The 25,433-nt window shown below is 45.9% G+C and overlaps 12 protein-coding genes across 12 annotated transcripts; 5 read left to right on the plus strand and 7 right to left on the minus strand.

Moving 5' to 3' along the window:
* Positions 1–439: 439 nt before the first annotated feature.
* Positions 440–2,425, minus strand: N7498_000007 (general substrate transporter; the record flags this gene model as incomplete). Its single annotated transcript, XM_058447070.1, has 6 exons — positions 440–695; positions 773–1,243; positions 1,297–1,646; positions 1,712–1,747; positions 1,912–2,135; positions 2,278–2,425. 6 exons carry the CDS (start codon positions 2,423–2,425, stop codon positions 440–442), a joined length of 1,485 nt encoding a protein of 494 aa, XP_058312481.1.
* A 770-nt stretch (positions 2,426–3,195) lies between these two features.
* Positions 3,196–4,101, plus strand: fma-AT (acetyltransferase fmaC; the record flags this gene model as incomplete). The annotated part of the gene is made up of 1 exon (XM_058447071.1): positions 3,196–4,101. One exon carries the CDS (start codon positions 3,196–3,198, stop codon positions 4,099–4,101), a length of 906 nt encoding a protein of 301 aa, XP_058312482.1.
* Positions 4,102–4,972: 871 nt separating this feature from the next.
* Positions 4,973–5,674, minus strand: N7498_000009 (uncharacterized protein; the record flags this gene model as incomplete). Its single annotated transcript, XM_058447072.1, has 1 exon — positions 4,973–5,674. The coding sequence occupies one exon, from the start codon at positions 5,672–5,674 to the stop codon at positions 4,973–4,975; it is 702 nt and encodes a 233-aa protein (XP_058312483.1).
* Positions 5,675–6,551: 877 nt separating this feature from the next.
* On the plus strand, positions 6,552–7,913 carry N7498_000010 (DUF3712 domain-containing protein; the record flags this gene model as incomplete). Its single annotated transcript, XM_058447073.1, has 4 exons — positions 6,552–6,805; positions 6,873–7,294; positions 7,359–7,483; positions 7,545–7,913. 4 exons carry the CDS (start codon positions 6,552–6,554, stop codon positions 7,911–7,913), a joined length of 1,170 nt encoding a protein of 389 aa, XP_058312484.1.
* A 2,515-nt stretch (positions 7,914–10,428) lies between these two features.
* N7498_000011 (uncharacterized protein) lies at positions 10,429–10,629 on the minus strand (the record flags this gene model as incomplete). Its single annotated transcript, XM_058447074.1, has 1 exon — positions 10,429–10,629. One exon carries the CDS (start codon positions 10,627–10,629, stop codon positions 10,429–10,431), a length of 201 nt encoding a protein of 66 aa, XP_058312485.1.
* A 4-nt stretch (positions 10,630–10,633) lies between these two features.
* N7498_000012 (uncharacterized protein) lies at positions 10,634–10,888 on the plus strand (the record flags this gene model as incomplete). Its single annotated transcript, XM_058447075.1, has 1 exon — positions 10,634–10,888. One exon carries the CDS (start codon positions 10,634–10,636, stop codon positions 10,886–10,888), a length of 255 nt encoding a protein of 84 aa, XP_058312486.1.
* Positions 10,889–11,547: 659 nt separating this feature from the next.
* Positions 11,548–12,777, minus strand: N7498_000013 (alpha/beta hydrolase family protein; the record flags this gene model as incomplete). Its single annotated transcript, XM_058447076.1, has 1 exon — positions 11,548–12,777. The coding sequence occupies one exon, from the start codon at positions 12,775–12,777 to the stop codon at positions 11,548–11,550; it is 1,230 nt and encodes a 409-aa protein (XP_058312487.1).
* A 1,007-nt stretch (positions 12,778–13,784) lies between these two features.
* N7498_000014 (uncharacterized protein) lies at positions 13,785–14,849 on the plus strand (the record flags this gene model as incomplete). The annotated part of the gene is made up of 3 exons (XM_058447077.1): positions 13,785–14,218; positions 14,274–14,630; positions 14,693–14,849. 3 exons carry the CDS (start codon positions 13,785–13,787, stop codon positions 14,847–14,849), a joined length of 948 nt encoding a protein of 315 aa, XP_058312488.1.
* Positions 14,850–16,361: 1,512 nt separating this feature from the next.
* Positions 16,362–18,224, minus strand: N7498_000015 (MFS transporter; the record flags this gene model as incomplete). Its single annotated transcript, XM_058447078.1, has 8 exons — positions 16,362–16,536; positions 16,598–16,709; positions 16,769–17,154; positions 17,215–17,301; positions 17,456–17,700; positions 17,753–17,787; positions 17,849–17,958; positions 18,025–18,224. The coding sequence occupies 8 exons, from the start codon at positions 18,222–18,224 to the stop codon at positions 16,362–16,364; spliced, it is 1,350 nt and encodes a 449-aa protein (XP_058312489.1).
* A 1,019-nt stretch (positions 18,225–19,243) lies between these two features.
* N7498_000016 (TMEM53 family protein) lies at positions 19,244–20,119 on the minus strand (the record flags this gene model as incomplete). The annotated part of the gene is made up of 1 exon (XM_058447079.1): positions 19,244–20,119. The coding sequence occupies one exon, from the start codon at positions 20,117–20,119 to the stop codon at positions 19,244–19,246; it is 876 nt and encodes a 291-aa protein (XP_058312490.1).
* A 1,500-nt stretch (positions 20,120–21,619) lies between these two features.
* Positions 21,620–22,917, minus strand: N7498_000017 (Zn(II)2Cys6 transcription factor domain-containing protein; the record flags this gene model as incomplete). Its single annotated transcript, XM_058447080.1, has 3 exons — positions 21,620–22,279; positions 22,337–22,795; positions 22,849–22,917. 3 exons carry the CDS (start codon positions 22,915–22,917, stop codon positions 21,620–21,622), a joined length of 1,188 nt encoding a protein of 395 aa, XP_058312491.1.
* An 895-nt stretch (positions 22,918–23,812) lies between these two features.
* Positions 23,813–25,057, plus strand: N7498_000018 (uncharacterized protein; the record flags this gene model as incomplete). The annotated part of the gene is made up of 2 exons (XM_058447081.1): positions 23,813–24,656; positions 24,987–25,057. 2 exons carry the CDS (start codon positions 23,813–23,815, stop codon positions 25,055–25,057), a joined length of 915 nt encoding a protein of 304 aa, XP_058312492.1.
* Between the last annotated feature and the right edge of the window lie 376 nt (positions 25,058–25,433).

The raw sequence follows: 25,433 nt of genomic DNA on the forward strand, positions 1-25,433 counted from the left end.
ATTTATTATTCTTTGCAAATCAGTCGTTTGCAAAGAATTTCACTTTCGTGGCTGGCCGTACAACAAATAATGTACCTGCAATCGGATGACTAGCTCTGCAATCTCCCTTTCGAGGTGATATATTTTATCGGTAACGTATAACAAGGGTATGAGGTATCTTCATTGAGGTAAACCAGATCTAGTAAAAAAGTTCTCATTGTGGAAACTATCCTATCGAATATAGAAAAAGAAACATACTGTTTACTGCTACTGGTACAAGGCATGTGTTTGACATCATGATATTTGCATCCCAGTATATGCTAATGAGTTCGACTTTTAGTACTCTCAAAAGTCGTGGGTTCAATTTGTTCTGTTTCTGATCTGCATGAAAGATCAAGAAGGGTTCCCAAGGTACCCGAATCTATGATCTCATAATCCAGCCCACTCAAGCTGAAGACTACTACTCCTGATGACTTGTTACCACTTTTGCTTCGACTTCAGAGCTGCAGGGTCTTTCAACGGAAATACTGAGTCCAATTGCACGAAGACGACCATTTATTGCATTGATACGCTCATCTGTCCAATGCTCCGTATTAACGTCCACCTCGTCTCCGAAACTTGACGCTATTTCCTCCAGTGAAAGACCCTTAGTCTCTGGAAGACGCCGCACAAACACAACGCATGCGGCGGGTATCAGGATGAACACTATGTAATATCTAAATTTGATCAGAGATAGTGAAATCGGCAGCATAGACTTCAAATAGTTCTGCAGTGTGGAATGGTTGCAACATACCTCCATCCAATAGCGGCAAAAGCCACAGGATACGCCTCTGTATATAGCAAAGCAGTTGCAAAGAGCCCGGCAATACATATGCCCAGACCGTGAGCTCTTGCTCGAGTTGGAAAGATTTCACTGCAATACACATAGCTACTCGCATCTTGTGTGCCTCCATAGAACATGATAAAGAGGAACAGGAAAAGTACGGCCGCTGCGTTACCCCCTGTGTTGGATGTTGAAGCATAGGAGGCGACAAGAGCTGTCTCCACAATCATCACCGAGATACAGCCTATGAGGCCATAAGCGAGAACTGGAACTCGGCCGAGCCAATCAAGGAGGACGGAATTGACCCAGTTCGAAAAGGCGCCCCAGGCGGAAAACAAAGTATAGAGAAGAAGTGGAAGCCAGCCATAAAGTCCGAGGTTGTTGTACAGTAGAACTTGGTAGTTGTTGATGACCAGGACACCGGTAGATTGTGAGGCAAATCTGCGTCATTATAAGTTAAGAATGCGGACCCAATACCGGAAGGTGAGAAATACTGGACTAAAAGCCCCGCTAGAATCCGTTTGCGGTATGATTCCCGTTTTATCATGTCCAAGAGCCCCAAAACACCATTTTCCTTTTCAAGCTCCAGTTGGACCAGGATTTGAAAGAATTCTTCATCGGCGCCATGACTAGCATGGTCTCCTCCTTGGTTATGGAGCTTCCGAAGAACATTCAAGGTCTGCTGGTCTCGTCTCTGTGCAAGAAGCCACCGGGGAGATTCTGGAAGCCACGAAGAGCCAGAGAGCAAGATAATGGGGCCGACCACCTGGAGGCTTAGACAAAGTCGCCATTCCATCCCAGGCTTGGAGAAATAGCACCCAAGACCTGTCAAGGCGGCTGTGGTCTTTTAAGTCATTAGATCAACCCAGTCCAAAATATCCGAGTGTTCGGAGGAAAGGATATTCTCACATAGCCGATCACAATTGAAACCCCATGGGATCCTATCTGAATTGTAAGCAAACATTCACATCACGATTGGTCATTGGAGTATCTTTGTACCAGTCATTCGGCCACGCTGTTTTGCAGGAGAGAGTTCTGACTATACTAGGTGGTCAGATACCGGAACACCGAATCGAAGTGTCTCAACAGAGCTCAATGAGTTTCATTACCATATATGCCGGTATCGTGACCTGCATCATGCCGACTCCTACTCCACTAAGGAGCCGACCCACCAGTATCATCGCAATGTGAACTGCAGCACCTTGGATGATAGTAGAAATAATGCAGAGTACGCAAATAAGCTGAATAGATTTGCATCGGCCGAGTTTGTTGAGCAAATAGTTCACAGTGAGAGAGCCGATAATGCCACCCCCATAAAAAAGACCATTCGCCGCTATCTTCTTGTCAGCTCCGATAAGTAATGGTTGATGAGCAATATTTGGTAAGGAATTAGAGTACCACCGATAATATCATTTGCTTCTGTCGCCTTCGGCCCAGTCAAAGAAAGATTGAAGTATTTAAAAACGATGGAAGACCGAAAACAGACGCAATTATAGATGAGTTATAGCCATAGGTGAATGATCCCAGTGAGGCAAACATAATGACGGCCAAGTTGTATGTATTTGCTTTCACTGTGGCAGTCACGTCATCTTGCTGGGCTGTCGGGTGTTTACTGAAAGTCATGGTTCATAAGACAACGCATTCAATTAATCTGTCTGCAAGAAGAACGAACCAAAAGCAAAAGCCAGCCTAGTTTTATAGTTCCCAAAGCCACCAACATTGCTTGTGTAAGAGTCAGTAAATCACCGAGAGCAGAGTTTCTGAGATACACTATCGCTTCCAGTGACCATGAAACCCAGTAATTTCTCGACTCCCGGTTAGAAGGAAGCCGTGGCGAAGTGCGGGGGAAACCTGGGGAAATTTAGGGAACATGCGAACACTACGCAGCCATGACGTTGTTTACTGAAGTTGAAAGGACTGCAACTTTCGTGGGCTGAAATATCGGGCCGAACCATATGTTCAATGTGGGTATTGCTCAGGTTCGCTACGTTTGATATGATCGCTGGAGGAACTACCATATAGGGAAGAGACTGCCAAGCAAGGCCAATGTGTTCTAAAGTTTATATCATCCCCGCCGAGTCGGGCCGAATCGGACCGATATCTTCAACCCCGCATTCTAGAGAATTGCCCGCGTACGAAGTATCGCGAGATGGCGATTGCACCGTTGCTTTCGAACCCTTCTCGGAAAGGCGACCCAGCAAAAAAAGCGCAAGTCGTTGAAAGTTTTTGATTCTGTCGTCAATTATGTGGCATCAAAAAGAAGTTACCATGCCGATTGAAGAAGTATTAAAGGAGACCTAATTTGCCCTTCATTCCTGTCAGATATCGTTTGCCCTACTGTATTTCAAAGATCAAATCATCTGATACAATCTCACTCAACGTTATCACCCGCCATGCAACTGAATGTGAAATTTACAAGTGATGGGGAAACCCTTGCCGGCATCCTTTTCCGTCCAGACGGCGCCCAGGGAAAGCTTCCCACAGTAATTTGCGCCGGCGGGTGGTGCTATACGAAGGAAATTGTCCTGCCGCACATCGCACGCATCGTCAATAATGGAGAGGTACAAGTGCTTGCCTTCGATTACGTCGGTTTTGGGGAGAGCTCAGGCGCTCGCCGCCAACATCTAGATCCCTGGCAGCAGATCTCGGACTACCGCAACGCCCTGACTTACGCTGAAACTCGAGACGACGTTGATCCTTCGCGACTAGGCTGTCTGGGGATCTCATACAGCGGCGGTCATGTTCTAATTTTAGCCGCGATCGACCCGCGAATCAAGTCTATTGTCAGTATTGTGCCTGTTGTTGAAGGCTACCACAATTTGCGCCGCGTACATGGCGAACGTCGGTTTGCGGATCTCGAAGCGGCTATCCTCCAAGACCGAAGAGTCCGCGCCGCTGGGGGTAAAGGAAACAAAATTGCTATGGCCTCCAGTCGGCCGTATGAGGAGCTCTCTGTCTGGCCTTTCCCTCGGGTCAACGAGGTCTTCTTGGAAGTCAAGCAGACTGAGGCCCCGTTGCATGAGCATTGGAGCACCATGGAATCAGCAGAATTGTTGCTGAACTATTCAGTTGCACCTTTCGTTTCACGTGTAATCAGTACCAACGTTCTGATGATTGTTGCCGAGCGAGATAACATCACGGCTTGGGACTTAGAAGTGGAAGCCTTCAACAACATCCCATCTTCCGCAAAACGCCTCGAGATTTTGCCTGGCATCAGTCATATGAGTTTGTACTCAGACCGTGCGGATACGAACATTGCAGCTGTGCACGCCAGAGATTGGTTTTCCAAGACTCTTTAGGGGACGGGTTGGCGAATCCTGATTGGTGCCATTCCAAATTAAACAGGCAGGGGAAGTTTGGCTAAGACTTGACATCTTTCATTATGGTTTATTTAAGTAGTATTCACGTTCGCATAGCTCCCCTCTTCTGTCTAATTTTACCTTCACTTAATGGTACAGTTTTGTTATCAGCCCCCTTGCTATAGAGGATTCTCAGATGGGTGACGAAAACCCACCTAGCTAGTGGTGTGAACTTGAGTCCAACCCCTAAAAGTATTCTCGTAAGGGAAAGAGTGGTTCATTGACTGTGTATCCTCTCATTTTTGATATTATAAATGTCTTAACTGGGTCTGTGGGAAGTCGGATAGACTGGTCTAAATTTCCCTAGACACCTTGATTCTTGTGAAGCCACTTGAAGCGTTGAGGCTTCGAATCTCGCATCGGTAGCCATAATATGTCTCAGTAGCATGGTCATCAACCTGCGTAACTTTGGTTAGAGGAAAATATGTGGTTCCGTACGCATGAAATTTGGACAGGGCTTCGTTACGGTCAAATGAATCAAGCCTGGTCAATGTTTCTTGGCTCCAACCGATTTGTCAGCTCGGACACGGCTTGGAGACTCCTTCTCTCTATAGCGCGTGGCTTTGACAAAGAGTCAGCTAGCCGTAGAATGCTCGACATGTACCCAGACAAAATAAAAATTCAATTATGCATTTTCACGTACCAAGTGATGATAATTACAGGGCTAGGATTTCGTAAGAGTACCTCTATCTTTTTGAAGCTGCTGATAACACTAAAATGATTGCCCATGCTACCAGTTCAGCTTTCATGCAAAAGCAAAACGGATTTAAGTCGAATCGAGTAGTCTATCTCCGGCAGGGGAGATACTGTTCTATGCCAGATAGTCACTAGCTTCCTTCTCGCGATTGTACAAAACAGGAATGATAGACTCCGATCTTCCCGTCTCCTCGACATTGTGAGCAATCCAGTGCTCTGCGGTCCTTTTGGAATACACGAAAGGCAGAAAGATCCAGTTGAAAATCCAGCCAACAAATGGGATACCCAAACCAGCAATGGTTTCGACGTAGAACCGAGAACCATCGTTTTCGCCGGAATAGAAATGATTGATGCGGACGCCTGTTAAACCAATTTTCTTGATGACAAAATTAAACTCCTTGTCATCAAGACGCTCCGTCCAAACATCCACCTTAATCTTTTTGTGATGATCGTTGAACTGTTCGGTAATTTGAGAACTCTTGTGGACTGCAAAGCCTTTGTTGTTTTTGCCGGTAAGAGGTATAACTGAGACATGATCTCGATGATGCCACAAGTGATAGAATGAGATTTCAGGACCGTCAAACCCAATACCATCCCAGGTGGTTCGTTGGCCGAGGTTCTCAAACCACCAACGGATCATCTCCGGAGTGCAACCACGGACCGTGTCGTGTTCAATGCGAACGTGAATTCTTCCCGTCCAAGACCGCTCGATATCGACCCATTTTGCAGAAGAGACAAACTTAAATGGAAGTTTGCCAGCTCTTTCGAGCGCTTTTCGAGCCCGCAGACGCTCTTCACGGAGGCCGATTCTGTCCATGATCAGGATACCCGATCGGCGCAGAATAATCTATCCTCTGTTGCCTGTCCGTGGAAAAGGACAGTGAAGTGGAGTTTGTCTCGTGTAATTGATTGCTTGACGAAGGTCCATCTAGAATGACTAGCTCCAGTCCTTAGCTCGTATTAATAGTCGGTGATGGGGTGGTAGACCTATTGGATCTCGGCAAAGAACAGCGAGTATATTGATTAGCGGGAAACCTTCTCGGGTTACAAGTCGGGCCGACTTTTCCCTCCCAACCTCAAATTTTCGGTGACAGGTTCTGTTTAACTATTCAGTGTCGAAGTGACGAGCGACATCAATCATTTGACCGAGCCATTCACCGAGGCAAACAACCAATCACGCGTACATTGCCATATCCGCCGATCTAGTGTGCTCCTAATAGCGAGTCTAAGTAGCCACAATTAGATCTCGCGTTTCAGTGACTGCCTTTACCAATAGGAGATATACTCCTCACAGGCTCTGGATAGGTTTATGATCGGCTTAAATGTGATAGTAAAGGTAACGGTGTCATTCTCATCGCGTATCTTGCCAAGAGAAAACAAAACAGATGGCTTTTTCGCTTGCAATTTCATCAATACTAATCAGATACCCTGACCCAAGGTACGAGTCGGGCCGGATTTGTCTAAACTCCAAGCCCCAGGAATCTGAGTACGATTAGTTACCGGGCACATCTTCTACCGCAAGTACAAAGTATGTACTTCTTCCCATTTCATATCGCACCGTCAACCCTAACAGTGGAAGTATCAAAGTATACTTCCTTAACTTCGAAGCGAATATCCTGGGTTACGATACATTCCGCTGCTATTCCCGACCTATTCGTCCTTTTTCACCTGCCAGTTAAAGTACTTCGTCTACTATGGACCAGGAAAAGCTAGAAAGGTCTGCTAAATACACTCTGGGGGTCAATCGAGGACCGTTTCTCCCCAAAGCAGTACATGGCATCGAAGACCATGATGCGGCGGTGTTTGATCACGTTGAAACTACCAGAAGCATTTCCTTGGAGATAAAACAACATACACGCATTCAGAAACTCCGTTACCATTGGAAGCGTTTCTGGTGTTGTTACTCCTTCTTTGGCATAATTTTCTTGGCCATTTTCCTACCTATTTTGTACGATCCCTGGCACCGGACTCGAAGTTCCTCAACTACTGTAGCTTGACGCTAATCCAAGCTATAGCTTCTTGATTTGCATTCCCGCAATTGCCCAACTGATTGTCGATCACTCTACACTTGGACTTATTGAGGTCGAAGCGATGCAGCCACGTCCAAGCTCCATCATGCTCAGTTTCAGGTCTTCTCTCAAACTCCCCATAGGAATTCCAGTCCGGATCGAACCTTTCTCCCTGGATCTGATCAACCGTGACGTACCCGGCAACAACACGTGGGCCAAAGCATATCTACCACAAACAGACGTCAAGAGCAGTGCGATAATTGGGATCAAGGATCAGCATACCAATCTGGACCTCAAGCAATGGCTACATTACATAAACAATGCTATTTTCGCCGCCAATGTACCGTTGTCGGTGAAAGGCACTATTGAATCCTTCTTCGGGAAGCTCAAAACTCATATTGTGATCGACAAGGACATCGAGCAAGACAGTATGTAGAAAAAGTCGAAATGGCGTTTCGAAGCACGTATTCACAGCTAACATTTACATCCTAGCATTCAATGGATTCAAGGGCTTCAGCATCAAAGATTCCACAATTTTACTGCCCGCCCTGGCAAACGGCACTAACTTGGTTGCGAACGTAACTTTACCCAATCCGTCGGTGATGACGCTAGAAGTTGTATGTCTACGCCACGCCAAGGTCTCTGTACTTCCGGGTTAACCATTCGTAATACGTTTAGGGCAACACAGTCTTCGATCTCAAAAGCGGTGATCTCCAAATCGGTAACGCCACAATCAACCATCTCATCCTTAGGCCAGGCAATAATTCTAGCCCCATACATGGAATTTTGGATGTGCGTCAGCTGATTTCGAATCTTGACCAAATTTTAAGTTTTCAAGCTCAGAATTTGCTGGAAGGGTATCTGAATCTCACGACAGTGGGTAAATCGGTCACCTATGATGGTGTCGAAGTGCCTTACTACACCCAAGCGTTGAAAAACGTCTCTCTGACAGCGCAGGTAGCGCTCGGCGAGCTGTTAATCAATACCTTACACAATGCGCTGCATGGTAACACCACTTCTAAGCAGCTTCAGCTTCCTGACTTCTGATGAGAAATTTCAGTTCCGAGACAACCGCATGGAAAGGTACCACATACGAATGGGAATTTCTATGATCACTTCTTGTAGTGATTGTATGGAAAAATAAGACAGTGTTTCGAGTTATGACAAGTACGATACAGCCACATCTTCTTCAGCGTGTTGATTTCTAAAATGGTTCAATATCCACAAACTATCTTTCCTGCCATATTAGTTACCTTTGAGTGACTCGGAAAACCCTGTTCGGCGCGAGTGGTGTCTCTCGGCTCGCCGATGAGCCTTCGCACGTTCTAGATGCTGAACTCACCGGTGTTCGCCTCTTGCCGCGTTCACTTCTGCCGATATATTGACCATTTTCGGCCAGAGGCTAGCCACTGGACAATCAGTGGTTTCTCAAGCACTGAAGAGGCTCTGAGAGGACCGTCGTCGGGATTTCCCTCTTGCTTAGCCTGGTTTTTCCTCCGTCAACCTGAAACTCTTCAGTCAATTGATCTGATCGACATATGCTTATCAGAAATACATGAGTCTATCGTGTAATCCTTTTGGGCGTTTGTAGAGTCGATCTCGACATCAAACTGACCCAGAAAAAAGTGGCACAATCCACAAAAGTTATTGAAGCATAACGCTGCGCCCCTTTTTCGTGGAGTTCGCACAGACTTGATCAAAATTGCTTCACGGTTGAGTTCCTGCTCACGTCACCAAAGCTTTAGTGCGATGCTAGTCTCGCCACTCGTCATAAGGTAAATTGCTGAATATCCCTATGAATTCAAATAATGCCTATCACAGTGTTTCTAGCTCAAGAATATAGAGTTACTTCAGGCGTGACGCTTCGCATTGAGATAGAGACTTGTTCTGGCCTGGAAGCACGTTCGAAGTTCCCACGTCATTGTTTGACTGGGAACTCATTACCAACCAGAAAGGTGAATAAACATTGAATGTTAATACTAGCACGCTTGATGAAAACACTGGACGTATTAAATGTTGTTCGCAGTTGTGAAATCTACCCAATGCTCCTACGGCCGTCACGATGAGCAGCAATAATGTATGCAAAGGTCATTTGCTTAGAACCCAAGATATCTTCACCTGGATAATATGTACTATTTTGGTACATAATCGTAACCTTTCAAGCCCCGGTAAATGTCCTGACTGACTATCAAGTCTCCTGAATAGCGATTTCATATGCGGGTGTTGCCAGACGTGATGAACCCCAATATTTATTACCATTGCGGCATGATGCCTCAGTTTTTTGTTCTAGGCAAAACAATGCTATGAATTTCAAACTAATTCTTGGTCGACCCGAGGTAATTCTACCCGTAATGCTGTTCAACCATTAGTTTGCCCTAGGTCACCGCAGTCATTTTTGCGGTCACCTTCAATACGAACTGTGAACGAGATTCTGATTTTGCTCACCACTAGAGGTATTCCTTGGATAACCAGAGAAAATCTTCTTAATCACAGGGCGCAATCCAAATAACATCCCTTGTGCGATGTACTGATAGTATTCTAGCAGTTGGGCGCAGTGGCAATCTTCCGGCCATCGGTGGCAATGAACGGTCGTTGGCAACCGTTCGGCTGTCTGAGGAGCTATTATCAGCCTTTTGATGAGATATAAAGACCAAAATCTCTCCACACAACCTTGAAACTCCTAAAGTGGGTCTCTCCACTGTGGAATATGCTGCCAATAAGTCCAGCAGACGAAGCTTCCACATTTTATCAAGTGCGGCGGGATTGGCAATTGACCTTTACCATTGCAAGTGTCACCAACTTGCTTTCACTATGGTTTGCGGCTTGAGATTTATCACGGACTACTGTTATGTAAGGAATATACCTTAATCGCTCAAGTCTAGTTCTTCGGGCTGGATTCGCAATCTATCAATATATTGGCTATTCGATAGTGTTTGGAAACTGAAGGGGCTCGTCCAGCTCGGCGAATATTTGTGCGTACGTGGATATCACTTTTTGAGCATCTAGATCGTGACCTTGCCCCTCAAGTCAAATTAAACTGCACCTGAAACGATACTTAACCCCTCTTTTTCTGCCCTGCGATTTGCTTACATTCCCTCAAAGCGCTTAAACCGGGCGCTCGCTTGCACTAAAGTATGTGCATGGTATTTCTATAGGGGAGATTGCCCAAAGGAGGCATTGTGTGAATAAAATATCTCCTATGGATAATAATATCAAAGCTGCTGGATACAGTCCCTTTTATCTATATATGCGGAATAGCTTCGAGGCTGCACGTCCCATTTCCGACTGATGCGGAGAGGGTTCTTTACAATGGAAGTTTCCATATGGAAATTTCCGGAAATTGTATTTGCGAGCGTCATTGGGAAGTCTGTCATTATCGCAGATGCAGGGTGGCTATTCCCCGAATGACAGATATTCCGTCACCACTACACCTTCCATATTTGAAAGTCCGGAGAATGGTTCAGAGCATACCCATCTCCAATACTAAAAGGACAACTGGGGACAAGCCACTCGGAAGTCAGCAAGACTCGACGAGCAACATTGAGTAATATGTTGCCTAAGTCTATAGCTTTTCAAAAGTGGGCATTCGTTTGTGAGTTTCAGATTGCAACGCGACTAGCACATCGTCTGTTTGCAAGGCTCCGCCATTCCACACACTGGTATAACGCAGACTATCCCGCACAGAGTGGCCGAGTGACCAATTCAAGATCTCTTTGGTACCCTGGACCGCCACAGGGCTTTTCTTCGCAATCAGTGAGGCCATTTTAATGGCGGTTGCAATTGTAGCCTCGCGATTCTCATGCAAGGAGTTCACGAAAGCCCACCCGCAGGGCTTCCTCGGCCCCGAAGACGCGGGCACTCATCGACACCTCTTTTACCCAGCCAAAGTTTCCTACCACCTTGGCCAACCGATTCAGAGTTCCAATATCTGCAGCCACGCCAATATCAACTTCCTTTACCGCGAATTGCACGTCTCTGGAGCAGAGCCGGATATCGGCTGCAGTGGAGATCTCGATGGCTAGCCCGAGACAAAAACCGTGCATGGCAACGATGACGGGTTTCTCACAACGCTCCAAAACACTGATGCAGTCTTGCTTACAGAAATATCGTATCCCAAACAATAATCCTGCTTTCTGGGCAGAAATTCCATAGCGTCTGATTGCTGCTCGTTGGATTTGCAGCCAAGTCCGCCCGAACGAAAACGAGGTTCGTCTTGTCGTATGATTTATGCAACGATATACCTAGGTATACTCAAACAGCGAATCAAGTATTTCCACATTTACCTGCTATGTGTCACATAGACAACCCCCGAAAGCGGAAGAACTCTTGTCGCGTTAAATCATCAAATTGCGTGAACGAACGGCTAGTGACCCTGGTGGAAACTAATTTATCTTGTATAGCATGCGATACGGGTGTAGCCGACCTTGGAAGCTCTCGAAATTTTATATTTTATCATTCAGCTTCATTTGAAGCACTTGGAAATTGAGATGAGACGACTGAATATCGAAATTGAATGAATCAGCCAATTATTCTGCAGTGAGATCTGTTCTCGAAAGTTATGAACATAAAGTACGATACAAAACAATCAATTGACCTTTCCCTATTATAAAGCAACCGAATGACGGCTTGAACGACCAAGTTGAGAACAAACGCGAAGAATCAAGCACATTGCCAAACAGCATCACAATTTTTCTTGCGCAGCAAGGTGCGTCTCTAAGAAGTCGAAAACAACCTGATGCAACCGAAAGAAGGCACCCTGGTGACAATGAGTATCACCACCTTCATCTGCTCTCAGACTGACAAGCTGATGTTCACAGCGAAGATTTCTTCGAAGAATTTCGGGCTGGCCTTTCAGGAAATGATCATTTTCGGCATCAATTATTAGGCACGGTGTCACAATATTTTGACTAATGCCCTCCAAAGTATATTTGGAAACTGTGCGGACGAGGTCTGCTGGCGAGTTTACGCCAAAAGTCCATTTGCCATTGTACAGTGCCCACCGGATCCCAGTCGAAAATGATTGCACGCAGTGAAAAATCCAATTGTAAACTGAATCAAATCTCTTCTCAACCAAAGCTTGAACAAAGGACGGTTGATGGGCTCGGAATGCCGAGCCAAAATCGTACACACCATCGTCGAGGATGATGGCTTGCGCCCGATGTTCCTGCGTTGCTCCTCGGGCCACGAGGTATCCACCCATACTCCACCCAAAGATAACTATGGCATTGGCATCAATTTCCTCACGGGAAAGAGCATAGTCGACAACAGGCGTGAGAACGTTTTCCCAGTCGGGCCGGAAACGCAGCTGTTGTCGTCGAATAGCCGCACCTTGTCCCGGTCCGTCAAAGGAGAGAAAGTTATAGCCCCTTTCCAGGGCTGCTGCCCCGATAGCAAACCATCCCTCACTCATAGTAGAATCGTAGCCACCATTGAAAATGATTGTCCGTCGTGGTTTTTGTGTGCTATCAGGACTCACTAGATAGCCTGGCAAAGAGGTTTCTTCGTAAGGAATGGTGATCGCTTCATAGTGAAAAGGCGAAAGCGTCATCGCTGCTGCGAAAGTATCTTCCGATTTCTCATATAAAAAATGCGAGATACTGTCTTGCTCGACATTCTCTCGGCGGAAAAACTCAGCGGTACGGAAGTAATTCGATGCACGAAGATATCCATGGTAGGCACTTTGTACATTTTGCGCAGCTTCTGATTGCTCCGCATGAGATACAGCACGTTCTGCGGCTTTCTGCCACTCGCGCTCCCAGTCTTTCTCATTCCCTGGGCGGATTTTAGAACAAATAGCTATCACTTCACCGAGATCAGCGCCGCCGTGATTGCTGTAGCCGGCAGCACGAAGCGCTTCGTAGCTGAAGGCTTCGTTAGATTTGAAAAAGTGACCAATCAGACCAGGAGACATTGGTGTGGCGAAATCTTTGTATGGTTCGATAGGGAAAGAAATTAGAAGTACGCAAAAGGGAGGGAATGACGAATGAAGTACACTGCGCAATCATCAAAGTCACGTGCCATTGGGGGGGGTCAATTACGTAAACGGAAACTCTTTAAGACCGACCAAACAATCCGGGCCGACATTATTTTGTGATTAGTTTTTAGTTCAACAATCCTCCGATGCAAGATGGCATGTGCGTGGCAACCTTACTATGGCACGGAGTGTGGTTCTTCCCCATTGCAAGATTTTAAATGCTGATCTCTGAGGCTATCGGTCGCTAGACACCTGTCGTGATCATAATATCAGAGTCGTATAACCGGCACCGAAGCAACACAGGCTAGTTGATCGAAATTCGGCCCGAATCTGCCTTTCAAGGGCATTCGAGGACACGTTATGTTCGTGGATCAATGTTGGCAAGCAGCCCTTCCTCTTCGGTCACTTTTCCGTATTTTGCCCAACCGTCGAGAGAAATTCTTCCATATATCGTAGGAAGCCACGCAGCCAATGCCAAGACACGATAGATAGGTTTCAAAGGCTTGTTGAATGAAATATTTAGTCGCGCTCTTGCCAGAGGCCTACTTACAGAGATTTAGCGTACAAAAAAACAAACCCGGTACAACTGTTCGATTAACAAGTAGAACAAGGGCGGATACCTTACGGGGGTTACTAGTAGACGGTTGTAGCGTGATTGCGGTATTTTCAAAGTCAAGGGGGTCCGAGGTCCGAAGAGAGACTTTCTCAACAAACGATTCTCACTAATCTAAAAAAAGGATCTTTTAGAATCCGTTAGCGCGTAAAAGCTTAAGGCCGAGGTCTGGCACTAAAGATTTATAATCGCGCAATCTTAGCCATAAGTAGCCAACCATTTTTCGTTCGCCCCTTTAATTCCTTCGTCTAAAGATCAAGGCCCGAGGAACCCTTGCGCAATTCTTTTATATGCCTAACAATAAGTTCAATAGGTCGATTGTACTCTGATAATGGCTGAAAATGGTAGAATTCTCACCATACCTGAGACGTATGTCACAGCGCCACACAGTCCAATTCGCATTACAAATTACCCTGAGTGGTCTTTAGAGAAAACGCCAATCCAGATTGTCAAGTTCAACCGTCCAAAAAAACTCAATTCCATCACTGAAGACATGATCGATACTCTTCAGGGATTCTTTACAACTGTCAATCTTGACGACGAGGTGAAGGTCATTATCCTCACGGGTACGGGTAAAACTTTCAGCGCCGGGATTGATTTGAACATGGATCTCAGCCATGGGCGTCAGGTTCCTGCAAATGAGCTGCGAGACCCCGGAGGTACACTCGCGCTCTCTATGTTCAACTGCAGTAAGCCTATAATTGTGGCCTACAATGGCTTGGCTGTTGGCATTGGCATGACATCAACTCTGGCTGCTGCGATTCGGTATGTAACATCCTTCCAGCATGATGCTGTTGTGCACTTTCTGACTCGGTTGTAGCATTGCATCTGAAGATTCGGAATTTGGCTTTCCTTTCGCGCGAATCGGTCTCACGATGGAGTCATGTAGCTCCTTCTTCCTACCACGCATGGTGGGATATAGTAACGCCACGTATTTGCTCGCCACCGGGAAGCGATTTCCAGCCAAATCTTCTGTCCTGCACGGTGTTTTTGCTGAGATTGTTCCCACGGCCAAGGATGTTCTCCCGCGGGCCATCGAAATTGCGGAAGATATCCTCCGGAACGTTAGCACTATGGCAATTCACCTCAACCGACAATTGATATGGCGCAACCCAGGATCTGCTGAGAAGGCTCACCTGGTAGATAGCCCAGTGCTTTATGATATGTTCGCGGGAAAGTACGTACCGTTACGCATCCTAAAAGCATTAGGTTCAGTGAGCTTACGATTTAACGTAATAGGGACCATCTCGAATTCAAAAAGGCTTTCTTCAATAAGTCAGCCCCAATCTTCACCGATGTTCTGTCGAAGAACCCGCCCCGAACATATCCCTGGTGGACGACTCTCTCAGTGGAAGGGAGATCCAAAGCCCACGATGCCGCAGGATCCAAGCTCTGAATGTGATTTGGGATAGCCGACAGAGGAAAGTACATGGTTCTCAAGTTGAATTTTGCTAATCTCAGTATGAAACGATCTGAGCAGTATCTACTGTGGGATGGGCTCGGAGGTCTAGGCACGGGTGCTTGAGTTGGATATCCGGGCCTACCTAGAGGTGCTGTTTGTCCAGATAGTTGTGATCTGCTGCGGTGTTCAATATCATTGAATTTTTTTCGAGCATCTTTTATGATGTCTTTCTCCAATATATGTACAGTATCGATCTAGCTACCCCTCAAGAGTGAAACCAAGCTCTGCATCCTGTTACCCAATTATTGCCCACCCAGGGTCAAGATCTCACTCATGTAAAAGATGCAATTTCAATAAATCCTTCCTAAACGGATGAAATCACCGGTCGGAAATGTGAAACCAGTTTACCAACGTGGGTGGGAATCGAATAAAGCTTGAGTCAGACCTAATTATAAGAATCTATCAATCGAAGTCGTTCTTTCTGTTGAGTATTTTCAAGAATAAGAAGCGCCGATCAGAAGCCCTTAATCCACTTAGTGCTTGTCATAGACCACTTACTGGACTGATGCAAAAAACTCACACGTGAATTTGAAATCGGTTATTATTAAAGTCGTGTTACAAAGCCTTGCATCTCTCAATCAAAGAGTAGTGAAATATATGATGGACTGAAGCCAATATCAGCTGGTTAAAAAAGCGCCAACGAGCTACCGGTCTCTTCGAGTCCACGAGCTCCATGTCAGATAATGATTTGGATATAGCTTTAAAGCACGGGCGATCTCTACTCGGAATGCGCCAACGGCAAGGCAATACTCCTGTTCAGGATCGAAGATATACAGTCTTAGAGACTCGGGTTCCAACGGCACCCATCATCCCATCATCTCTTCTTCAACATAAATGCGTGCTCCAAAGATTACTGGATAGCTTTCTGGCGGAACCCGGAGTAAAACGGGTATTGTATTTGTGAGTTGTTAATGTTTCACAGGCGAGGCCCCTCAGCCACATCAGGTAGGTTACTTCTTGTCGTCAAGTCTCTCATCAACACTTGTCTTGAACTTTGTTCTCCAGTACTTTCTACGGACCACTAATATTGCACAAATACATGTAAAAGCACAAATCTTTAACATTGTGGATGTGAAATCTATAGAACAACCATATTTCATCGCCGCAAGAAGGCGAGACGGACAAGTATCTCGATGACTTAGCTCACTACGAGGATAGACGAGCTCTTTTTGGGCGAAACCAAACGCTTATTGCCTTTTCTTCCGCAAATGAGGCGTTGGCTCAGGACAGGACCGTTCAGGTGGCAAATTGGCTACCTTTGCGAATCCGTGCACCGTATTTGTAAAAGATATAACTGATCCCAGGAACGAGATTAATTTGGGTATGTTATGCTGCATTCAGCGGTCAAGAACTCACGGGAAAGGTAGCATAATTAATGTGAGGAAAGCAAGTAGACACGAGGCCCAGTGTATACCCATTTTATTGTACACTATTCGAATAGCTTTGTTAATGCTTTTCTCCGCGGCCTGCTGAGAAATTTAACTCACTCTGTGTTCCAAATAATGGGAAGATTCCCGCAAATATAGATCGAGTGAAACTGTTTGCTGCCAATGCACTGGCAGAATAGGTAGGGTACGCATCAATAAGAAACGTGAAGACCCCCGAGTAAACAAAAACTGTTCTGGAAGATCGAAAAGTTAAGTCATGACCAATTCGTTCCATTCGAAGCTGTCGGCACATACCCTGCTCCAAACATACTGCTTCCGATTATTGGAACCATCCAATGAACGTTGGAAAATGTTGTCCAAGCAAAGACAAAAAGGCCCGTTGTCACTAAAGGCGCTCCTGCGATAGCTGTCGTTCCAAAATTCCAATCAGCTGCTGCTCGACCTATTCACACCCGAAGGTCATACCTGGTGGCAGTCGCCATTCTGGAAGAAACCCCGAATCCTCTCCGCAGAGGATCTGGTGCTTTTTCTCCAATTTGAGGTAGTTGGATGTCCAGAATGGATCACACAGCACAGCAAAAAGCATTCCGACCAGAAGACCAAGGAAAGAAAGCCCGCACTGCCACAGAGCGAACCTGTAAACGGATTCGAAAACAATTTGGAAAGCGCCAAAGAATAAATAGAGAATACCAAGGAGTATTGCTGAGTATACGCAGAGACATAAGCACATAGGCTCCATACTAAGCAAGAGCATGGGCTTAGACATGGAATGTAAAAGCTTCTTGGGCAAGAACGGCGAATCTTTCTCGAGGGGCTCATTCTGTAAATGCTGTAACTTTCTTTTGAGAAGACTGGCAGGAGTTTGTTAGGTCATTGACTATGAGAATCTTTGTTGTCATCACTAAACTTACACTGGCAGATATGTTTCGGGTACAAAGAAGTATACCAATAGAATCAAGACCGCAGCCCAGCATAACAGCACATAGAAGGTCCAACGCCTGTTGAGTAAGCTTGATTAGACCGCAACAATCGAAGTTTGTTCAACCAAACCATACCAATGAGCATACTGGTTAATGAAACCTCCAAGGCTTTCCAAATTATGAGCTGACATTCTGAACTGGGATCGGATTTTGAAAGCCAACTTGAACTCACAGCGGGCCTATTTCCGGGCCAATGAACGGACTGGCAGTATATATCATCATGGGAAAAGCCAGGCGATGACGAGGAAACAAGTCCCCCACCGTGCCTCCTGCAACACTCAAGAACGCACTACCGGCAAAACCATCGAGAAAACGACCGACAAGAAGTGTTTGTATGTTCGTTGCGACGGCGCACGGTAGAAGCCAGATAAAGAAAAAAGTCAGTGAGCATAAGTAAACGATTCTTCGACCATAGATCTATCAAATTTGTCAGATTTCGCCATGCAAGATTTGATGCACGAGGCCGAACCTCCGATAATGGAGCCAATATCAGTGGCCCAATACCTAGATGGATTCAATATCAGGCATTTATCTAGCTTTACCAGAAGGACAAAAAGCAACGTACCCATTCCCCAGATGAACAGGGAAAGACCAAGTGTGACTACCTCATGAGAGCAATTGAAATCCTTCAGAAGCTGGTTGTAAGTTGTGGAATAGATTGAAGAAGCGCAGGCCCTATAATCAATGTTAGTACCGCATGGAATCTCTCAGCGCACTCTAAGTGTGTAATTTGAGACTCACACACAAAGCGAGCCCATCGAGACAGTAGCAACAGCTAACCATTTTCTGACTATCCCTATATTGTGTGGATGCAGAGGGTCATTTTCGTTTAGTTGAAAAGTTGCAAGCATTTGAAAATTCAAATGCCCGTTGGTAGCAGAAGATCCCACTTCATCAATCAATTGGGGTACTTCACAATCAGCCGTTGGCGCTGAAGGCATCTTGGGGGCAAATAAGCGACCCAGAACCGAAAAGCAATTAGATTCAATAGTTTACCGTAACTCAAACAATATAGGGAGCTGTGTTCTCTTTTTCGAGCGAAGATTCCCTCACTACTTATTCAGAAAATCTAAAAGAGAGGGGCCGCGCTCATTTCCTTTGAGCGAGTCGGACCGAAAATGGAAAATTTTCATTCAGGTTCCAATAGCCCCACTGGGTGGATTTTACTCAGTAGCTGAGGCCGAGTTCTGCCTATTCTTGTTCGGTAAGCCGACGCGGCTAGATACTTGAAAGGCCCACATATTCTGATACCAACGGGAATTTGCGGATGAGACCAGCAACAATGACATGGCTTTTCAAGCACCAACAGAATCTTGTTCTGGTAGGAGCCGAGGCTGCAAATGTCTCGCGATGATATTGGCGCAGTAAAGGTGACAAGGTCTTCTAATCTACTTTCTCTGTCTTCAGCTGTAGATGTACCTCGGGAGTTCGGATACATCTGTTTCGGTTACATTCTCGCCAGAGAGCGTACTGTACTGGTAAACGGACTCGGCTTACCTAGTCGATAGAACGATCAGGTCTGATTCTTTGATCTAGATTGATATTGACCAGAGAAGTTCGGAAACTCTTTCAACAAATGACACGTCGTCTCTTTCGGGATTTCGCAAATGCCGATGTGGAAGGCGTTAAGTTCCAGTCGCATCAGTGCGGACAAAAATGGCAGCTTGTTGGTCTCCCGTATGGTCATAGGCAGTTGATATTCCGAGAATTTATAAAGCCTTCAGAATCATTTTGCTTTTGTACATGTGGCGTGATCATCAAAATTGACAAGGCGATCATAGCCTACCTGTTTCTATTCGATCATAAGGAGGTTGGCTACTCGTAAGAGAGTCCACTTACTATAGTTGGGAATTCTTCTCAAAGCGAACTGTAATGTATGGACTGGTCATAACTGCTGATATTTCACTTCTGATTCTAGTTGAAAACTTGGAGTTGAATACATTACGAGAACGCTTCCAGTTCAATTCGTAGACCAAGCTTTCTTCCATGCATTGAAGATCACGTTCCAGTACTGCTCCGGATGGAGTCTCATGTGTCCCACATGTGGCGAGCCTTTGAACATTTCCAAGTCTGCCTTGTAGCCCAGGTTCCTCGCTTGAACCACATTCTGCACAAGATCCTCCCACCAAATGATATCGTCTTCTTTGGAGTAAAGATAAAGTCTGTGGGTTTCAATTGGAGAAACGGCGGTATCATTCAATATACGATTGGCCCAAATTCCAGACGGTTCAATCCCACGTATCCATTCCCACACCCTGTGTCCCCAAAGAACGATATACCATAGGGCTTGAGTAATGCCGAAGAGCCAGGGAAAGTACATCGAAGTTCCCAGCGCCATTGCTCGTGACCAACGACTGACTTGAGATGTGAAGTTCAAACTGCCCGGTGTTGAGTCAAATACCAATAGCGTATGTGGAGCCCTCCGATCGCCGCCGTGACGTTGCTGATATGCGACCAAGGTGGCAGCGAGAAATATTGCCCCGGTATTCGACATGGCGTGTAACAAAATTCGCTCCTCATTGCCGCTGCTATCATTTGGGGGTGTGAAAACAATATCAATCAAGGCGGACATGGCGTCAATTCGAGAATCAAGAGGCTGAGCTGATGCTTGCAATGTACTGGATAGCACGACAATGATTTTGGCGCAAGGGAAGATATCATGGTAGCCTCTGGCATATTTCGACACATGCTTTGGCATGCCGTCACCCCATCCAAAGATCACGATCCTCGTCGGATCATGAGCTGACGGGGATTTAGTTCTCTCATGTCCGTTACGAAGATAAATTCGTTCCGAAATTGGTGTAAACCCAGGGAAATGGAGCGGTTTCGGAGCCATTGCTGTTTTTTCTAAATGATTAGAGCTCTAAAAAGGGCTCGAGTAGATCACTTGAAAAACTTGGAATTTAGACTGTGGAAGAAATTTCCGCGTGATCGGGTGACAGTGTATCCGGTCACTGGAATTTGTCAGTCTGATGATTCGGCCCGAATTCTCGGGATAGACCTGCAACTATAATTGACTGATATGTCTGTCTTCTATTAAGGGGCTAGAAACCACATATTTGTAGATCAGCTAACTTGGTGTAAGATACAGAGGGCCGAAGGACCGAATATCGGCGTCAAACCGCTGTAATTAGCCAAATACATGCCATCAGTGACTAGTCTTTCCGAAAAATATCGACGAAGGAAGCCGGAAAGCAATCTCTTCGGTTGATAGCATCGCATTCTCAGTGAAAATAGAAGCCACCACGTCGATCTTTTTCAAATACTTTCTGGAAATAACATTGAGCCCATACACTTACTCATAGTTCTAGTCTTCTTCTCCCTGCATGATTTTTCTTCCTCTTTATTCTGATGCTGGGACTTGAGACGCACGTCATTTCCAGGGTAAATTATGTATACTCGAGTCATAGTTTCCGAGAGATACGTGAAGCTTGATGTCAGCCTGGTGGGGCTGTTGGTGGTCTCCGATTTATTGATTGCTCGCCATTTGTAGCATTTATACCAAAAACCATGTGTCACCATCCATATCGCCCACTGGTGAGTTTATTTTGAAGGTAGTGCTTTACACAAGCAAGACTCGACCTCGGCAATACGCTGCAGCACTTTGAGCTTGATGATACAGGCTTCTCCCCCCTCTCCCGTCTTTTTCTTTCTCTGCCTCTGCCTCTGCCTCTGCCTTCGGATGCCCGTCCACTGCAAATTGTTTTTCTTTTGGCCGTCCCGCTCCCGCTCTATTTGTGCGACGGAATACGAAGAGGGTTGATAGACACTAACCAGAACAGAAGCATATCGAAAACCACTGCGTTGAATATGCTCGCGCTGACTGTATCCAGTGTCTTGTTTCTTGTTCGGTCCGTTATGAGGCCCATTGGGTATATAAACGCAACGCATAGGCTCGTTGAGAGCAACACGGTGCGTTATCTGCTTATGTGTGTTATGTTGGATATTTTTGTTATTAAATATCCGAATTAATTGATGTTCTTTTGAGGAAAGAGATACTGAGAATGGCTAAGCGATATGGCTCTGATGGCCATGAACTGATGACATAGTGTAGTGTAGTTGTTTGTCTGGCCTTCCCGTAACTGTGGCCATGATCTTAGTCATATCACACATAGCCGGTGGCTAGTGGCGAGAGCTGTGACTTCACCATGGATCCATGAAAATAAAAGTGTAGATGGCCAGGTTCTGATTTCGTTGCATTCTCTGCCAATAGAACTAGAGTGATGTGTTGATTTGATGTGTACAGTGAATATCATGACACATTACTCGAGTTAATCTGTGGGTCGACTGAGGTTTCCTTTATCTTGCTTTGCCTTACTTCATCGCTTTGCTCCACTCATTTGGTCATTTTCTCAATATAATTTGTACCCAAGATAGCACGCATCGCCCAATCGACCACCGGTCTCCACTGATCATCTAAGATCGCCCACACAGCCTTCGCAACGGAAATACACCACTCGCCAAAGCACAAACGATGCCTCAAAGCATGTAACAGCACACAATAATGCGCCAGTATACCGAGGGCCATTGGCTCCCGCTCGCGAAGCAACTCCATAAATCTTGCTGGTAGCCGGATCACCCAGCACCTGGCTACCATACTAGCGGTCATCCCACCATACACCCAACTCAGCATCTCGGTGATATTGCCGATGGCGATAGTGTATACCCCTGTCTCGTAGCTTCTGTTTCGGGTACTGCAGACTTCATTTGCTTCATATAGTTGATTTATTGTTGCTGGGGCATCATCGGGTAACTGTGCCCTAATAGGCTCTACCTGTAGCATGGCGGCGAAATTGGTTTGTTTCAGATAGTTTGACGGTGAGCGGACGACTTTTAGGATACTGCGTGTCAGGTCGAGGACTTGGTACAAACTACCAACAGAAGCTAAGGGGTCTAGGACGTCTGGTGTTGCAGGGAAACCAAATGTGTAAACAACGATGATATTAGTAAAGGCGAACATAGCCTTGATATTTGACTCGTTGATATCACCCAGAATCTCAGGGAGTAAAGTCAGTGCTCTATTCTGGTGCGCCACAGCACAGTTTAAGTATACTGAGCACTGGTACCGGCCAGTACCTGTGCGAGCGAGATGGAGAGCTGAGAGGGCGAGAATTTCGTGCATTAGAAATGAGTGTGAGAGAGCTTCTTCGGGCACGTTATTGCGCCAAACTATATCGGTTCGCTCGCTGTGGGAAAGCGTGTGGTATGTCGTGTTGCACCATTGCATCATCAGCTTGAGATCATGCAGATTCAGGACCGACGCTCTCGAGCTTGAGTTGGCTCCGTTGTTTAGCAGGCTCAGACTACCCGGGGTTGTAGTGGGGTTTCCCGTGGACACGGGAACTGAGCCCATGCTACAAGTGCTGCCGCTGAGATTACTTATTCCGAAGTCTTGGTCAGATAAACCACGGGGCAGCTCTTTGATAGTCCAGATAAGTGAGATGGATGGGTCGTATTCGCACTTGACATGGCGTTTGACGCACTTGAAGCAGTCGGGCCGGGCCTCGTCGCACTGTGGTCTGATTAGCTCGAAGCTCAACAGATTGAATTTGGATTTTGGAGTACCTTAACCCGCCGGCGTTTACAGTCTAGGCAGCTGTGGCGAGATTTGCGGTGTGGTCGTCTCAGAACCATTGCAAGGGAGCCATATCCAGAAATGAAATGGAAGGGGGAAGAAAATAGACTATCCCATGATCAGCTGGGTACGGGGAAACAAAAATAGAGTACATTAGAGCAATGCTGCGACAGGATGCAGTACGAGATCAAATCAGAACCAAAAAGCCAGCCTAGGCAGAGCCAGAGGAAAATAGAGGAAGAAAGAGGGAAGAACATAGGTAGATATCCCACTGGGCGGCAGACAAGAGTATTCAAAATGGTAAGGGCGAAGGTATTCCGTGGTAATCCCTGTCAATCAAACTAAGAGAAACGGATCATCCACCTGAAACTATGCTTTTCGCTTGTATGTAATGATCGTCACCCGCTCGATACAGAACATCTTGCGATCATTTTCGCGAGGCCTGAGGTTTTGTCTGGAGTCGGCCCGAGTCGGCAACCTCGGTCCGATGGGTCACCACAACCCAGAAGCAAATTAGGTCAGGTCCAGATTTTCCAAACGCACTCATCTCCTTGCCAGGATTAAAAATCAGGCTTAGAAACCAAGTCCGCCCATTGGATTTGATCAACTCTCAGCCTTTCATCCCCACTTACATTTCCATAACTCGGATGAGCTGCGGAATGTAACCGAGGTTGGAATCCGCTGAGTGACCGTGAGTGATACTGCGATTAGTGAAAGTTCAGGGAGCCGCAGATTTCATCTCGAGAACTTAAATCATTAAATTTACTGTAAATCCTTGGTAGAGAAAGCAGGAACACTGGGTGGGTTGAAACAACCACAACATTAAAGTCCCGGGAAGCGGAAGGTACGTAAATAAGAATTCGGTCAACGGGGAGAAGAAGAAACCAACGAACAGGTGTCAACCACGCTGACAATAGGCACCAGGCACAACGGGCGCCCGAAGCTCAGAGCGAGATGAACATTGCAGCTCTCAGAGACCGCATTGCTGAGCTTGAGATTGCACTCGAAGGAATCAGCAACAATATCTGTTCCTTTGGAGATGAGGTTGCAAAGGCCGAAGGTCTCGCTCCGTGGCCACATCTCGCAGATCACCTTCAGAAAACGGTGCAATCATGCCTACCCTATGCGAGGCAGCGCGGAGATTCCCAGGCCAACTCAAGCCCTACTCGCAGAAATGAAGGAACTTCTGTAACAAGTTTACGGGAAGATCAAAGCGGAAATGCTAATCAAGCGAAATTCCACTCAACTCAGGAATCGCCTCATTCACCGACTCATCTTGGCAAATACTTGGACTACATGCTCGATGGTGTCGTATTAATTGAAAGGTCAACCTTTGTGGAGTATCTCCGGATAGCTTGTCTATGCTATGGCTATATGATCCTCGATAGCCCGTCTATTCCCTTGAACGCTCTCGAACGGCCTTTTCGATTACTTTTCCCTCTTCTCACCAGGGACACCATTGCAACCTTCTTCTATGCTCGATTACATGCGACTCTCAATAATCAGAGGCCCGTTGACTGTCATGAAATACCTTTCTTTCAAATAGGAGGCGCCGGCTCACACTACCCTGAAATTCCCATGTCACGAAATGAAGACGCAGACAACCGGCAGACAGGAAAAACTCATCTTGTCCCTGGTCCTCTCTCTGCTTTCTCGCCCGAGGTTCAAGAAGAGCTTTCTGGGGATTGGTTTGATATTCAGGACCTAGAGGGGTACTTACGGGCAAAGGATATCACGATTTCGATGGAACCTCTCCCCGAGGCTCCCTGGGCTGTCAACGCAGTGGAATTTACAGCAGGTAAGCCACGAAACAATTTGATTTCTACTAGCGTATCTAATCATTATCAGCACTCATAAAGAGCTGCATATGTTTAGGTCAAAGTCCAGGGTTTAGGCATAGTGATGTAGACATGGCGGCTATATCCTGCTCATGGAATTGACCTTTCAAATGGGGCTGTCTGCCTCGGCTTGAACGTCATAAATACCACTCTAGATTCATGATGTTGGCATCTGGCTGATTTCTGACTCTTCCTTTCAATTGAAATTTGCAAGATGATCATATTTGCAATGAAGATAGCTTTCAATTCGAAATGAAAATTTGGACCTACTTGAAACAATCTTGTAATAGCAGAAAATATCTCCTTCTACCCAGAAGCCGCTACACCTCAATGTGCGGCTGCTGAGATTTTCTCGTATTGAAGGAGCAATGACAGCCCTATATGGGTAAAGCTTTTGAAATCTTTTTAATGGTTGCAAAAAAATGCGAGACGCTCACCATCCGTGCTGGATTCTAGAGCACCGGATGGCTGCAGCAGCAACACTCCGAAGCTCACATTATATTAATTGACCGAAGACAAGGTTACCTTAGCAAAAGCATAGATATCAAGCTGGTAGGGCGAGTGGTGTTTCAGCAACTCAATGTATCAGCCGCCCAGTAGGAAAAGTGCCTGGCGTTTCAACATTGTTGTAGTTCAGAGGTATGAATTGTCTTATTTATTCAGAGAGAAACACGAGGGCTATATATACAACTAGAAGATCAAGTTGATTGCAAATCAACTTGGTTCTTCGAATATAT

The sequence above is a fragment of the Penicillium cinerascens genome (assembly GCF_028974065.1).
Source record: "Penicillium cinerascens strain IBT 15544 chromosome Unknown contig_16_segment0_segment0, whole genome shotgun sequence".
NCBI lineage: Eukaryota > Fungi > Ascomycota > Eurotiomycetes > Eurotiales > Aspergillaceae > Penicillium > Penicillium cinerascens.